We start from the raw sequence: 16,193 nt of genomic DNA, 5'->3' as shown, positions 1-16,193 counted from the left end.
ATTTGCTGTGTGACCTTTGGCAAGTGACTTAACCTCTCTGGGCAACCATTTCCTTATCTGTAGTTGCAGATAACTCTAGTAGTTATCTGCTTCAGTGGGGTTGTTATAAAGATTAAATGAGTAAATATTTTTAAAGGACTTAGAGTAGTGCCTGCCTTACAATGTTCACTAAATCACCTTATCTCCTACCCAGAATTGACAGTTGTTACCATTTAGTCAACTTTTGCTTTGTCTTTCTCTTTTTTAAAATAAAGTTTTAGAGATAAAATTGACACACTGTTTGTCCCTCGTCCCTGTCCACACTTCTTCCTCCGCTCTCAAGAGGCAGCCACTATCATGGCTCTGTTGTTAATTCCTTCCAGCCCGTGTTTTCATGCATTAATATAAACGGATGTGTCTCCGTGAGCAATATGGAATTTCCGGAAACGCAGCAGACAAAATGTCTCTGGTGATAGAGAACCAGAGCATGGCCAGAAGTAATCTTTGTTCAGCTAATCAAAGCTCTCTATTTAGCATCAGTCCAGAGCGAGGTTTCTCAGCCTTGGCACTATCAACATCGTGGGCCAGATAATTCTTTTCTGTGTGTTTGTATATGCATGTTGGGGTGGGAGCGGGGGACTGTCCTGTGTACTGTAGGATGTTCAGCACCGTCTCTGGCCTCTACCCACTGGATGCCAGGGACATCCCTCTCCAGCCATGACAACCAAAAAGTCTCCAGACAATGCCCAGTGTCCCCTGGGGGCAAAATCCTCTGTGGCGGAGAACCAGCATTGTAGAGCCATTCCTTTACTCCAAATAAACAAAGCACTGAGGATCAAGTACTTACCGCCATAGTTTTCCTTTAATTAATGCTGATTTCCTTCTTCAAGGAAGAGTCATAGTTCTGATTGCATGTTTTCCTTTCTCAAAGGGGAGGCTTATATTCTGTTTCTACTTTCAGAAGCCAATATTTTACTGTTGTAGACAACTGTGTTGTTAGAAGTACTTCATTTACTGGTAGTCCCTTTTGCACACCTCTGATTTTATTCTTTAAAGCCTGTTGCCTTTCTCTCTTCCTCTCTGATCTGCAGAGTGCCTTGACTTAGCTATCGGCCCCCAGAGACTCATTTTCCTGAATATAGTTCTGATGGATAACAATGACAATAGCCAGTGAATGCCAAGTATATAATGAGCTGGCATTTCACGCACGTTTCTTGATTTGATCCTTTGACCTCATCTTGGTGTCATAATTAGGTTTATTCTAGGCTGAGAGAGGAGAAGCAACTTGTTCAGTGTCACCCATTTGGACAGTGGGGGAATTCAATGACTGGTCTCTAATTTCACAGCCTTAGGGTATTTAATCATCAGGTTATTCTTCTCCTGTGTTCAGCTGGTCCCCACGTCCAGGTACCTCTCCATCCCAGCATATGCCCTAGAATCTCAAGTGTGGGGAGGGAGTCTGTCTTCTCTTTCTTTTTGTTTAACCCAGGATAAACGAATGTGCCCAGTGAACGTTTGTCATTGGGTGAATGGACATCTATTTAGTGTGTGGTCTCTGTTGCTGTTGCTGGCACCCTGGCAGCTCTGGTGTGTGATGTGGCACCCTGGGCTGTTTTTGGCTTTCACAACCTAGTGAAGGTATTCCAGGGTGGCTTCTACCGCTGTATTGCAGATGTACGACAACATAGCACTGCTGAGGTTTAACGACGGGGACAGTGGAGAAAAACTGGTGTCTGCCATGATTTCAGCAGAAGGAGAGGTCATGGAGTTCCGGAAGATCATCAGGGCTGAGGGGCGTGTGGAGGACTGGATGACGGCAGTTTTGAATGAAATGCGAAGAACTAACCGGCTAATTACCAAAGAGGCTATTTTCAAATACTGTGAAGACAGAACCAGGTAGGATTGAAAATGTGACTGTGTGTTATTTATCATATTATTGGTCATAATGGATCAATTTTTAGGGTTTGGAGTAGATTGACTGACGTTTCAAATGAGGTTTTCTTTTCCTGCTGTAGCTAAATTAGCTGATACACATCTGTCCTTAAAGGATCAGCTGGTACGGCCCTTCTCAAACCGTCAACCCTGGACTGGCAGTGTCAGGGCCCCTGGGAGCCTATTAAAATGCGTGTTCCTGGGCCCCACCCCAAACCTCCCCCACCAGACACTCTGGGGATCTGGATTTTCGCAGGATTGCGGGGGATTCTGAGCTCAAGTGTGATAACCTAGTGACCCGATGAAACCAGGTGTTCATTAAGACGGATTCTGTATGTAGGTTAATGTGTAAAGTTGTTTCTGAAATTGTTAATGAATTTCAATCACTCTGATTTTTGTGGCCTGAGAAACTTCCAGGCACTGAGCTGAACCACACCTGATCCAGTTGCTAAGAGGGCTGACTTTAATGTGCAGCTGAACTCAAAGCACGTAAAGCATCTTTGGATAGCTTCCCAGGAGAGGTGTCGTTGTGGCGTATTGGGTGGGGCCTTCACGCAGACTTAAATTCTTTATTATTATGACAGCATGATCCTCTTGACTTTGCAAACTGAAAATGTCTGTTTAAGTAAGTGATCAGAACAGAGCATAATATCTGTATGATTAGGGTCTTGCTTTTCCTTAGACAATGTCCCATGTAGAAAATTGGTTTGCATCTTTAAGTGATCAGGTGTAGACAGACACCTTCAGTGGTGTCCTGGTAAAACTCCTAGCTCTCTGAAGAAAAGAACAAAAAAGCTTTGATTTAGAGCATTTGCCAATTCCCATGGTGTAAATATTCCCAGATGGCTGATTTTAAAGCTAAATGGAATAACGGTAAGAGGGTTAACACCCTGCTTGCAACATTTCTAGATATTTGACATGTAGCTCTCGTGAGCTGATAGGAGGTGGCCTGGGCACATCACAGGCTGCATCCATTCATTTAACTACACTTATTGGCTTCCTGCTGTGGGCTGATCACTGTGCTCAATGCTATTTCAAAACCGAACTAGACAGAAACTAGTGTCCTCCAGAAGTGGAGATCGCCGAGTATTTTTAAAGCTCTTCAGTGCTCCCAAATCACATGCATTTTGTGTCTGCACGTGTTTGTTTTCTCTGCATCATAACTTCTGCTTTGCCGGGGGCATTGCTCTGCGTGACAGCGTGTGGTTGGTGGAAGCCAGAGTAAGTGACTGCAACCTGATAAACTGGGAAAGAAATGTCCGAGCCACCCCTTTCCTCCCCCAAGTACCCCTCTAAGGTGAACTTGTTGCTTCTAAAGAAGGAGGTGAGCAGTTGAAATGATAACATTGATTCATTTGAGCGGACATGTTTCAGTGTCACTGAGAAGCCAGGCCCAGGCGCACGTACAGATACCGTCCTGTTCATCTTCGCTCTGCCCTGAGTCACTGTTTTCTCTGATCACACCTCTCCCGATTTCCGACTTCCTGAGGCTTGCTGTCTTTGGTAAGGTCCATGTTTATTCATCACTTCCGTGCCGTCCTCTGGACCCCCAGCTCCTTCGTTACCTCTCTCTTGGGTGTAGGGGTCATGCCTGGACGTCCTATTAGGTTTTAGAGGCACTGCATCATTTTAAAACAAGACATTAATGCCAAATGCTTTTTATTGTTTTATTTTATTTTTTTGCTTTTTTTTCCTTTTTCAGTTTTATTGGGTAGAATTATTACAGTTTGACGGCACATAGACATTATACTGCATGTAAACACATACATACAGTAGACTGCACATTGTTTTTGGTTCATATATATGTACTGATCATTGTTTCTAAGAACAGATTAGCACTTCAGCTTTTTAAACTTTTTGTTGTTTTAAATATTATTTTAAATTTATTTTGCTCTTGATTGTACCTCATGAAAAGAATGACTAGTAACTCACAGTCACTTTTACTGGATTGGAACTTACAGCTCTGTGTCCATTATTTTTTTTAAAGTACGATTTAGCAAATAAGTTTTCCCTAAATGTTTTTCAAGGCACTTACCAGCTTTGAAAATAGGTATCTCAGTGGAGGAAATCCAAGTGTCCAATAAACGTACAAAAAGAGGAGAGACTTCACTAGTCACCAGGAATCTGCAAATTAAAGCAGAATGAGATTTTTTTTTTTTTTTTTTTTACCTTTCAGATTGGCAAAAAACACAAAAGAATATTACAGTGCTGGAAAGGGTGTGGTGAGGGCAGCACTGTGCGTGGCTGGTGGGGGGCATGGATTGCTACAACCTTTTGAAGTACTTTGGCCATTTCTATTAAAATAAACTACCAGAAAAGTGCCTTTGTGCTTTGGCCTGGTCGCCCTGCGTTTGGGATTCTGGTCTGTAACCCTGAAGCCGCTCTGACTCACCAGCGTGTGTGTAAAGCCGGGTTTCCCGCCCTCAGCTCTGCTGACATATGGGGCTGGATAATTCTTTGCTGTGGGAGACTGTCCCGTCCATTTTAGGGTGTTTAGCATCATCCCTGGTCTCTAGCACCCACTAGGTGCCAGTAATACCCCTTCCCCCAGTTGTGACAGCCAGAGGTGTCTCCAGACGGTGTCGCGATGTGGAAGGATGTTTAACACAGCGTTGCTTGCATTGGCAAGAGGACTGGAAGCAACTCGAATAGACAGCAGTAGGGAAACGTCTTGAGTAAATCGCGGTAACTTTCATGCTCTGAAATACCGCGCCGCTCCTGCAAGGACTGGGTGAGACCTGGGGCCGGCGACCTGGGCGCATGCGCGTTAGGACCAGTAAGCGAAAAAAACGCAACGCTGACTTTGGAGAAACAGCCCTCCCAGCCCCTCCTCCCCATTTGTGTGTCTTTAACTTTGAGCAGGTTGGTATGAGAATGGAAAAGTGTCGAGTGACACTCAAGAAGCAAGGAAATACGGGGAGTGTGGTCAAAGAGAATTAATTTTTTGGTTGGAATTGTTAAAAAATTTAAAATTCTTACAATATGCCCATAATAGTAAGTTTTTAAAAATCTATAAAGCCACATCTTTAAAGTGATCTGGCATCTTTCTACACTGTCCTGCACCTGTAACTTTTTCATGTGCGTATGTCCGTGGGCCTGGTGTTTTGCTATCCAGCCAGAAGGGTCTTACGCTCCTGTTTCCCTGCCCCTCTTACTTTGCCTTCCCTGTTCCAGAGAAAGAAATCCTTTTTTCTGATATGCCTCTTTGATCTCTTTTAATCCAAAGGTTCCTCATTCATTGCTTTTTTTCCCAGTTGTGCATATATATAATATATATGTATTTAAGAGTCTTTTCCATTGTAAGTTATTATAAGACAGTGATATCACTCCCAGTGCTATACAGTAAATCCTTGTTGTTTATCTATTTTATATGCTAATCCCAACCTCCTAATTTATCCCTCCCCCTGCTTTCCCCTTTGGTCACCGTAAGTTTGTTTTCTATGTCTGTGAGTCTGTTTCTGTTTTGTAAATAAGTTCATTTGTGTCATTTTTTTAGATTCCACATATAAGTGATATCTTATGATGTTTATCTTTGTCTGACTAAACTCAGTATGATGATCTCTAGGTCTATCCACGTTGCCACGAATGACAATATTTCATTCTTTTTTATGGTTGAGTAATATTCCATTATATTAAGTTACTTCCCTGTCCTGGCTATTGTAAATAGTGCTGCTGTGAACATTGGGGTGCACGTATCTTTTGAAAATAGAGTTTTCTCCAGATATATACCCAGCAGTGAGATTGCTGGATTATATGGTAAGTATATTTTTAGTTTTTTAAGGAATCTCCATACTGTTCTCATAGGGGTTGCACCAATTTGCATTCAACCCACCAACAGTGTAGGAGGGTTCCCTTTTCTCCACACCCTCTCCAACATTTATTATTTGTAGACTTTTTGGTGATGGCCATTCTGACCAGTGTGAGGTGATACCTCATTATGGTTTTGATTTGCATTTCTCTAATAATTAGTGAAGTTGAGCGTCTTTTCACATGCCTCTTGGCCCTTTGTATGAAAGAAATAGATTCTTAATGGCATCGTTTTCGGTACCAATCCCTGGGAAAAATCTCATAAGGATGTGCTTTTCCTTTAGGGTTGACTGGATGCTCCTGTACCAAGGGATGGTGGTGCTGGCTGCCAGCCAGGTGTGGTGGACCTGGGAGGTAGAAGATGTCTTCCGCAAAGTGCAGCAAGGGGAGAAGCAGGCCATGAAGAACTACGGCCAGAAGATGCACTGGCAGATCGACCAGCTGGTCACGCGGATCACCACGTCCCTGAGCAGAAACGACAGGAAGAAATACAATACCGTCCTGATCATCGACGTGCACGCCCGCGACACAGTTGACTCTTTCATCCGGGGCGGGTGAGGACCTTCCCGGGGCACTGGCGTCTCCGGCTTCTCTCAGCCGCTCTCCTTCCTCCTCCTCGGCCACCATCTCTTCCACTGCATCTGTCTCCCTCTAACCTTGTCCCCCGTCGCCCATCTTCCAGCATTCTCGAGGCCCGGGAGTTTGAATGGGAGAGTCAGCTGCGGTTTTACTGGGACCGAGAACCGGATGAGCTGAACGTCCGTCAGTGCACGGGGACCTTCGGCTATGGGTATGAGTACATGGGCTTGAACGGGAGGCTGGTCATCACGCCCCTCACGGACCGGATTTACCTGACTCTCACTCAGGTGCGCGGCGCCCTTGTTCTCGCCGTTATCGCTCACCTGGGGTTATGTGTTTCTCTCGCGGGGTGACTGTGCTCATTGTGATGTATGTGTGCTGGGTTGACCAGTGTTCCCTGCCCCAAATTCATGTCTGCTCGGAACCTCGGAATATGCTCTTATTGAGAAATAGGGTCTTGGGGGATTTAGTTAAGGACTGGGGGTGAGGACATCCTGGATTAGGGCCCTAATGCCAACGACTGGTGTCCTCGTAAAAGAGGAGAGAACACATAGACGCAGGGGAGGTGATGTGAGGATGGAGGCAGAGACGGGAGGGACGAAGCCACAAGCAGGGACCGCTTGGAGCCACCAGGAAGGACCCTCCCTAGAGCTTTTGGAAGGAGTGTGGCCCTGCCTGCATCTTGACTTCAGACTCGTAGCTTCCAGAACTGTGCAAGAACACATTTCTGTTGTTTTAAGCCACCCCGTTTGTGGTACTTTGTTATGGCGGCCCCAGGAAACAAGTGCTGTTGGTAAGGGATGTCATTCTTAAAAAATCTGTAAAAGAGTCTAAGTTTGGAATATGGCCTGATTGCCACCTTTTGGGATTGGGCTGTTGCAAGTTCAGGAGGCCTCTAACACCACCGTCAGATTCAGTTGTTTGCTGAAAGGAGTTACAGAATTCAGTAAAGCCACTAGAGTCAATGGTTATAGTTTTTACAGCCAGTGAATGCAGATCAAAATCAGCAATAGGAAAAGACGTAGGACAGGGTCCAGGAGAGACCAGGCTTGAAGCTTCACTTGGCTCCCCAGTGCCGCTGTGCAGACAGCATTATTTCTTCCAGCAACTCTGTGTGGCCATGTGCGTGAAGTGTGCCACCCAGGGACGCTCACCTGAACCTCGGTGGCCAGGGTTTTAACTGGGGGCTGGTTCTGCAGACACGACTGACCACACAAATGGTTGACCTTAGTCTCCAGACCCTCCAAAAGTCGACCTGATACCACGTGGCCCAAGGCTCCCACCATAATCACATTGTTAGATTGTCCAGCGGGGCTCAAAGTCCCCAGGTAAACAAGGACCCTCTTCTCAGGCAGGACGTTCCAGCTCCTAGGATCTGGCCCTTTCTTTGGGCAAGATGTACATGTGTCCATGAGCCCCAACTGTGGGAACTGCTGGGCATTGTCCTCAGGGTGGGTACAGATTCCAGCACAGTGCTCGGTTCCTGGTGCGTGGGTCCCTGTGTAATGTGGGGAAGCGGGTGGTCCATGGAAGTCAGTGGAGAAACACAGAAATGTTAAAGATGGTGATTGTCAGGAAAGGTGTAAACTTGTTCATTGCCATTTATATATTCCCCACTGGGAATTGACACCTGTTTCCTTATGTGAATCAGACAACATGTGTTTTGCATTTGGCTTCTAACAGGCACTGTCCATGTATCTGGGCGGGGCCCCTGCTGGCCCAGCGGGTACTGGCAAAACCGAGACCACCAAGGACCTGGCCAAAGCCTTGGGTTTGCTCTGTGTTGTAACCAACTGCGGCGAAGGCATGGATTACAAAGTAAGGCCCTGGTGCCCCCTCTGGTGGTGTCTTATTATGCAGAGAGCTAAAAATGGGACACAGATGGAAAGGCATTTCGTCTCCTACGCTTCTGTGAAATGACATGGTGAAAGCTGCAGGAATTTAGTAGAAAACTTTCACCTTCACAGTCTCAGAACTTAGATGTGTCGGCTTTGCTGGCAGCATGTAGAGCAAGAGTTCCAAACTCAGTGCCCACCAGAGTCGGATAGGTAATGTAAATACATAAAGCCGCAGACAGAGGCAATAGAGAGTGGTGGGGACTGTGGCCAACTGGAGAGCAATGCTCCAGCTAAAGGGGGAGCCACTGTTCAGCTTAGGTTAATGGTTGCCACTCGGAAAAGTGGAGCTCGTGTTGCTAGATTTTCCAGCATCTCTAGAGAAGCCAGAAATCTGGGTTTTTACATTAAAATCCTTAATTTGCGACATCCTTTGAGTGCGAGCTGGCCCCTGAGAGGCCTTGGAAGTCTTGCCTGAAAGAGCCATCAGAGGCGTGGCAGGCTGACCGCTTCTCGGCCAGCGTGGTGCTCGTTGTTTGCCTTGAATTTAGAAAACTATATCCACGAACGGGTTGCATCCAGTTTTAAAGGTGAAAGTTGCCCTGGTCCTGCCATTCCTTTCATCCTAGGCCGTTGGGAAGATTTTCTCGGGCCTGGCTCAGTGCGGGGCTTGGGGCTGCTTTGATGAGTTTAACCGCATCGACGCCTCCGTGCTCTCGGTCATCTCGTCTCAGATTCAGACGATCCGAAATGCTCTGATTCATCAGTTAACCACATTCCAGGTGAGGATAAGTGCGAAGCCCACCTGGATCGTGTCCCCAAGGTGGACACGTGCTGTGTTAGCTCTGAAACATGAGGCGGTGGGCAGTTGTCTGTCCAGATCAGGCTCCCCGTAGATGAAGAAATGCCGGACTTTTGTTTTCAAATTGAGACCGTTGGGTTTCCCCAGATTACTAGCATCTTTGACAGTTATGGAGTGTAATAGTCTAAGAACTTCAAAGTAATTCCAGACCTGTGACGAATGGTTGTAGATGGGGAGGGAGGGCACTATTCTTAAATAAGTGATGTTGTAAAGCCCCGTTTTAAGGACAAAATATATTTTTAGTGACTTCCCAAGTCTAAGAAAAAAATGACTTAAAAAAACCAGTCAAAATGTCTTCAGTAGAAATTATCACCATGAAGAAGAAATTTTGCCTTCCTACCTGGTAGAGTTAGGACATTGTAATGAATGGGATTTTAAAGGTTGTTATCCAAGTGAGGAGGCAAATTAATTTTTTTTTTTGAGAATTCACCAATCTCTCCCCATCTGAGAATACATTTGCAGACTCAAGTTTGGGAAGTCTGCGTTAAACTACATCAGATTAAGCTGGATCGGAAGGTGGAGAAACATGATCTTACGGAATTTAGGGAGCCCAGTGTGGGTTCTCCGACAGTAAGGACCAGAGTGGCCGGGCCATTTCCTCGAGCTGGGGTCCTCTGTGGTCCCAGGTGGCTCTGCTGCTCCTCTGGCCAAAGTCCTTGACCCTGCGAGCCCTGCACTCTCATCACCTCCCGTCCCTTGCTCCGCAGACATCCCAGGCCCTGGGACACCATATGCGTCCCTGTCTGCCCGAAATTGTCCTTTCTTCTCCTTTACCTGAAAATTCTGGTACATCCTCTGGGCCTCCCCAGAGCCTCACCGGGAGGTTCAGGACCCAGATCCAGCCTGGGTTGGTAAGGATTCCATTCCGGGCACCTCTGTGGCCCTGGCACCCAACCTGCTTTCTCCCACAATGTCAAGGCTCATTGTCAAGAGATACTGTTAAACATTTGAGGAGTCCAGGAAAGCTTCTGGGTGGATTTCTATTAATTAGCTCTTCTGAAATATTTTAGGGCTGAGCTTACTACTCCCATTGGAGGCAAATTTAACCTAATGCATTTGGGTTTCTCAAAGCTGTGTTTTCAAGAGCAGGCCTGTCTGTTGCTCCAGAGGGTGATCTGGGACTCACGTGGGACACTGAGGACTGGGTGAGGGTGATCTCAGTGCAGACCAGGAAGATAAGACAGTGGCCTCCGTTTTTGGGGAGCATCAGCTATCTGCTGGGTGGCCCTCTTGTCACTGAGACAGCCTGTGCCTCATAAAGATAGAGCATTCTGTCTTTTCTCTGGTGGACCATTAGAAGAAATGAAATGGTAAAATCTTAGTAGGGAGGAAAGTTAAGATACTTGAAATTCAACTGTAGGCTAATGAGACTCAAAACTTAGAGATTTCTGCATTTGGTTGGTACACGGGCACCTGGAGGACAAAGGCTGGTTTCTTGAGGGATGCTGAGGAGGGATTCTGTAGGAAGGGTCCACGTGACGTCCAGGCACTGAGACGGAGGTGAGGGTGGGAATGCGGAGAGAAATGACAACTGACATGAATGAAAAGCCACTTTGTGTGAAGCAGCGGGCTGGGTGCTCCTGAATATGTTGTCTCATTTAATTGCCACGAGCTCGCAGAAAAGGAAACTTAGACTCAGAGAGGGTAAGTGACCTGTTGGGGGTCACACAGCGCCTCAGATCCACCCCAGGCTGCACCCTTTCCCAACATCAGCTACTTCTCAAGTGGACAGACCCTTGATTCAGATCTGAGTTTGGGGGTCAACTGAGGCTTGTGCCCCCAGAACACCTGGGTCACAAGCACAAGGACTCTGCATTTGTCACCAGGAAAGGGAAGGAGACACATGGTGGTGCTGGCCTCGTATGCAGTCCTCCTTTCCCCTTGGTGGGGTGGCTGGCAGCGTAACCCTCCTTCCTTCCCCTCGTTCTCCAGTTTGAAGGGCAGGAGATCTCCCTGGACTCGAGAATGGGCATCTTCATCACCATGAACCCCGGCTACGCGGGCCGCACGGAGCTGCCCGAGTCGGTGAAGGCCCTCTTCCGGCCCGTGGTGGTGATCGTGCCGGACCTGCAGCAGATCTGTGAGATCATGCTCTTCTCCGAGGGCTTCCTCGGGGCCAAGGTGAGGCCACGCCAGCGCCGGGCGCCCAGAGCTCCCCGCTGGGTCTGCTTGCAGGCCGGGGCTCTGGGAGCTTCCTTCTGGGAGGCTTTTCAAATTGTTTCGCTTTGTCTCTCTCCCTCCCTTTCTCGCTTTTTAAAATTACAGCTTTTATTTTGGCATCACGTGACTCACAACAGGTGCCCCTCTCCTGGCTTCCCCCAGTGATAACATCACACCCAGGAAACTGATGTGGCCGCAGTGCCGCTCACAGACTGTATCTGAATTCCAGCAGGTTTCACCTTCTCTCTCTCTGGTGTGTGTGTATCTTTCTGTGGCATTTTATCACACCTGTGGTGTAACTGGTGCCACAATCCAGATACAAAACTGTCCCATCAACACAGAGAAACTCCCTCGTGTCACCCCTTAACAGTCACAGCCTGCCCCCGACTCTAACTCCTCACGGCCACCAATCATTCTCTATCACTATAATTATGTCACTTCTAGAATGTTCTATTCACGGAATCCTATAATGTGTAACCCTTTGAGATGGGCTTCTTTCACTCAGTGCCCTTGAGAATATGTGGCTTTAAAAAATGTATCTGGGGGGAGGGGATAGCTCAGTGGTAGAGCATGTGCTTTGCATGCACAAGTTGGACCTTACTTAATGCCACATACAAAAATAACTCAAAATGGATCAAAGACCTAAATGTAAGACCTAAAACTATAAAACTCTGAGAAGAAAACACAGAGGAAATTTTTCATGACATAGGACTTGGCAAAGATTTCTTTGATATGATATCAAAAGACAACAAAAGAAAAGAATAGATAAATTGGACTTCATAAAAATAAAAAAATACCCACGTAACTCCTTTATTATCTCTTAAAATATGTATACAAAGATTATGCACATATGCTTTCCCAGAACGTTCTGGAAAAAGTATGAAATAGTGAATACTTTTAACATAACGTTGTTGAACAACATAACGTTGTTATGTTGCTTCTCTGAAATTTTTTGGTAAAGGCCAATCCTCCTATGTAGATTTTGAGCCAGAGTGGAGAGACCTCTGGTTCTTAGTTTTCATGAGCAAAATTCCCGTGCCATCCGTAGGGACCAGAAGATCTTGAATCCTTTTTGTAGACCAGGTGGCTGACTTGTCCTAAAAAACGGTTACAGGAGAACTTTAATAACATGATGAGGTCAAAATAAACAAGAAGCAAATTTCTGGGCTGTGATCGCTATGATTTTAAAAAGTTGGATGAATTCTGTTTTTTAAGATGCTTAAGATTTTCCTCGGCTTTCAAGGACTGTCATCCAATTTTGGTAAGGGCTGGCGTTCTTTTAAATTAGTCCCTAATTTGTCAGTGTTAACAACAGAGGACCCATCCTGGTGTTTGTTAGAGGCAAGATTTGCTTGTTTGTCCAGTGGCTTCAGCTGAACATCTTTATGTCAGTTTGCTTTGCGTAAGGATGTTCTGGTGCTTTCAGGTCATTTTCTTCACTTATTTTGTATTGTCCTTTATCACAAAAGACTCTGGCCAAAAAGATGACCATTCTGTACAAGCTGGCCCGGGAACAGCTCTCCAAGCAGCATCATTATGATTTTGGACTCCGAGCCCTGAAGTCGGTGCTGGTGATGGCTGGTGAGCTGAAGAGAGGTTCTTCTGACCTGAGGGAGGTAGGGGCCACGCGCACTAAGTCCTCTGGGTTTCCATTCGGTTCACGTGTATCTGGGAAACGCTAGGGTGGAGGTGACGGGCAGGGAGTACCGTTCTCAAGGGAAAGTTTTATTCTTAGCTGAGCTGTCACCTCATTTAGTTGTCTGGCTTCCGTTCGGTCTTACCCATCGTGTTGTTTCCTTCCGATTTGACTTACTACCCTAAGGTCAAGGTGTGTCTTCACGGTGCTGTTTGCGATGCTTCGATGATAATAATCAGTCTGTGATGGCAGGATGGTGGGGTGGGGAGAGGGTGGGATAAACAAAATTCTCGAGAAAGCACAAGCATGAGTTTTTCCCTCTTTACAATGGAAGCCAGAGGGGTGTTCACATTTCTTTCAGGTGGGACTTCCTCCAAGATAGAGTCTGTCAGTGCCACTCTGTGGGCAACAGGCTCGCGTGTTTCCCTAGAGACTGTCCTTGAACTGCTTTATGTTTTACGTTTCACATACAATTTCATTTTCTATTTCATAAGAGGGTTCTAGACTAGGCCCGGGGGCTTCCGGAAACATCTTTGAATACGTCTGTGTTTCGTCCCGTCCAGGACGTGGTGCTGATGAGAGCCCTTCGAGACATGAATCTGCCCAAGTTCGTGTTTGAAGACGTTCCTCTTTTCCTGGGCTTGATTTCTGATCTGTTTCCTGGGCTGGACTGCCCGCGGGTTCGCTACCCCGATTTCAACGATGCTGTGGAACAGGTGCTCCAGGAAAATGGCTACATCGTCTTACCTGTCCAGGTAAAACGGTGCTGAAGACGAGAGTTCGCTGACTTTTTCTGGGTCCTTTCCATTTTTTTTTTCATTAAAAAGATTGTGGTAAAATACATGTAACATTTACCATCTTAACCACTCCCCACCACTCCCCTCCACTTTTTTTTTATTGTGGTAAAGTACATATAACATAAAATTTACTGTCTTATCCATTTTTTAGTACAGTTGAGTCATGTTAAGTGTAGTCACACTGTTGTGAAATAGATCCTAGAACTCTTTCATCTTGCAGACCTGAAACTCTGACCCCATTAAACAATAACTTCTCCCAACTCCCCTCCCTCAGCTCTCAGTAACCTTGAGTCTGCTTTCTGTCTGTATGAATTTGACTCCTCCAGGTGCCTCATATGACTGGCATCACACAGTGCTTGTCCTTTTGTGTCTGGCTTATTTCACTCGGCATCATGTCCTCAAGTTTCACCCATGTTGTATCCTGTGTCAGAATTCTCTTCCTTTTTAAGGCCGAGTAATATTCCATTGTATGTATATACTATCTTCCAATTGTTTTTTGGCATAGTGTGATCAGGTAAATTAAGTATTTTGTTTTGGGGCCCAAACATCTAATGTTCTCTTCCCAACCCACCTTTTTCTCCTACCAGAGTCAGACTTACAAAAAAAAATTTAAATGAGATATTGCAGGTAGAAATTTGATCATCTGAAGCCTGTGAGGTTGTATGTGTTGTCAGTAAGCCATAAATTATTGCCAGAATGTTCTGCTGAGGTTGTGAATGCCTAAAGCTGCAGGCTTAGGGTGGCTGCCTCTGGATGGGCAAACCTTGGGGCATCGGGCTACCCTGAGGCCTTAGGCTGGGGCAGCAGGTACTGGCCACAGGTGAGAGAGCTCTCTGCATCTTTCCTGGTCCTGATGGTTTCCTCTGGAGGTGGTGTTAAAAAGATGTGTTTTTGGGTGGAAGTGTAAAAATGGTGTAGCCACTTTGGAAAACAGTCTGGCAGTTTCTCAAAAAGTACCATCTGGATACCATCAGACCCAGAAATTCCATTCCTAGGCTTATGCCTGAGAGAAATGAGAACATATGAAAACTTGTACATGAAGGAATCTTGAAAATTTGAGCACAAATGAAATGAAAATTTGTACATGAATGTTCATAGCAGCAAGGTTCATAAGTGCCAACAAGTGGAAGTAATACAAGTGTCCATCAATGGATGAACAGATGAACAAAATGTGGTCTATCCATCGGTGGAATATTACTCGGCCATAGAAAAGAATAAGGTGCTGGCACCTACTACATTTATGGATGAGCTTTGAAACCATCATGCTAAGTGAAAGAAGCCAGACACATAGGACGATGTATCACAAAGTTCCATTTATATGTTGAGAATGGGCAAATCCACGGAGACAGAAAATAGATTCATGGATGCCACGGGCTGGGGGCTGGGGTGGGCTTGGGAGACACGACTAATGAGCACAGTGTGGGGGTTTTGAAGCCAGGGAGGGATGATGAAAAAATTTTAAAATTGAATGTGGTAATGGTTTCACGACCTTTTGGATATACTGCAAACTACTGAATTGTTCAAACGAAACACTTTGAATGGGTGAATCGTATGCCATGTGAATTCTAGCTCAATAAAGCTGTTTTTTTAAAAAAAAGATGTGTTTTAACCTAGCTGCTAATGCTTGTCCCACAGGTGGATAAAGTAGTTCAGATGTTCGAGACCATGTTAACCCGCCACACGACGATGGTGGTGGGGCCCACGGCGGGGGGCAAGTCCGTGGTCATTAACGCTCTGTGCCAAGCCCAGACCAGGTGAGTATGCCCTCTGGGGGTGGGGCTCGGTTCCCAGGGTGGCTTCACGGTAAGGTTGGCGGTATTACCTGGTCCCACTTTGCTCTCTGATTTCCTGGGAGGTTAAATGTGTCCTGGACACCCCTTTAAACCCAGAGCACTTTAACTTTTCATTGCTGATTTAGTTGGTATGTTTTAGAAGGTAAAAGCAGTGAGCCTTTTGTGCATCAGACTGCAAATAGGTTTATTTGTGCAAGGAGTGTCTCACAAAGTATCTCACAAGGATGTTTAGAAAATTAACTCAAGCTGTATTTTCTTGGCATTCTGACTGCTCCTTTAACGTCAGTCTGAGCCCCCACCGTTATGTTATGGTATCAGAGTGGCCAGAAAGAGAGTGTCACCCCCACAAATGCTGTATCATCAGCTGCCCTGCAGGAGCAATGCAGCGTGGAGGAGAACTGTGATCTCACGCTCCTAAAATAGAATATCATTCAAGACCTGTAGTGAATTGATACGCTTATGCTGAAAATGGGTTTTCTGACTTCTGCGCTTTCTCTTAAGCAATAACTACATTCCAGACAGGTTTCGATGCTTGCTGACATTCCAGCAAAAAATCTAAGTCAAGCCTTATAATCTGAGACTTTACCATTTCTAGACAGTCTATAAAATCTAATTGAGTGACTGTCATTTCTTCTTATTTCTTATGGTTCTCATGAGAAAAACCGGTGGACAGTGGCTTACCGATTTTAAGATGGTTATTCCATAGCCCTCCTGTATTTCATTTTTTAATTTGTTGTGAGAAATTTTATAGAACCAGCACATACAGATGTGAGTTTATGTTTGCTGCTATTATCTTTGCTTGTTTGTTTTGTT

The 16,193-nt window shown here is 45.6% G+C and overlaps 1 protein-coding gene across 1 annotated transcript in view; it reads left to right on the top strand.

Moving 5' to 3' along the window:
* The window catches only part of DNAH10 (dynein axonemal heavy chain 10), a 120,652-nt gene that overhangs the window by 51,957 nt on the left and 52,502 nt on the right, over positions 1 to 16,193 (top strand). Inside the window, exons 30-38 of the mRNA XM_074355938.1 lie at positions 1,652 to 1,875; positions 6,003 to 6,272; positions 6,401 to 6,584; positions 7,981 to 8,115; positions 8,762 to 8,914; positions 10,927 to 11,115; positions 12,624 to 12,770; positions 13,354 to 13,545; positions 15,223 to 15,341. Coding sequence (XP_074212039.1) covers positions 1,652 to 1,875; positions 6,003 to 6,272; positions 6,401 to 6,584; positions 7,981 to 8,115; positions 8,762 to 8,914; positions 10,927 to 11,115; positions 12,624 to 12,770; positions 13,354 to 13,545; positions 15,223 to 15,341 — 1,613 coding nt within the window. The remainder of the gene's footprint in view (positions 1 to 1,651; positions 1,876 to 6,002; positions 6,273 to 6,400; positions 6,585 to 7,980; positions 8,116 to 8,761; positions 8,915 to 10,926; positions 11,116 to 12,623; positions 12,771 to 13,353; positions 13,546 to 15,222; positions 15,342 to 16,193) is intronic.

This window comes from Camelus bactrianus, chromosome 32 (genome assembly GCF_048773025.1).
Source record: "Camelus bactrianus isolate YW-2024 breed Bactrian camel chromosome 32, ASM4877302v1, whole genome shotgun sequence".
NCBI lineage: Eukaryota > Metazoa > Chordata > Mammalia > Artiodactyla > Camelidae > Camelus > Camelus bactrianus.
Note: the sequence above shows the minus strand (reverse complement) of the source record. Positions and strands in the feature narration are given on the sequence as shown.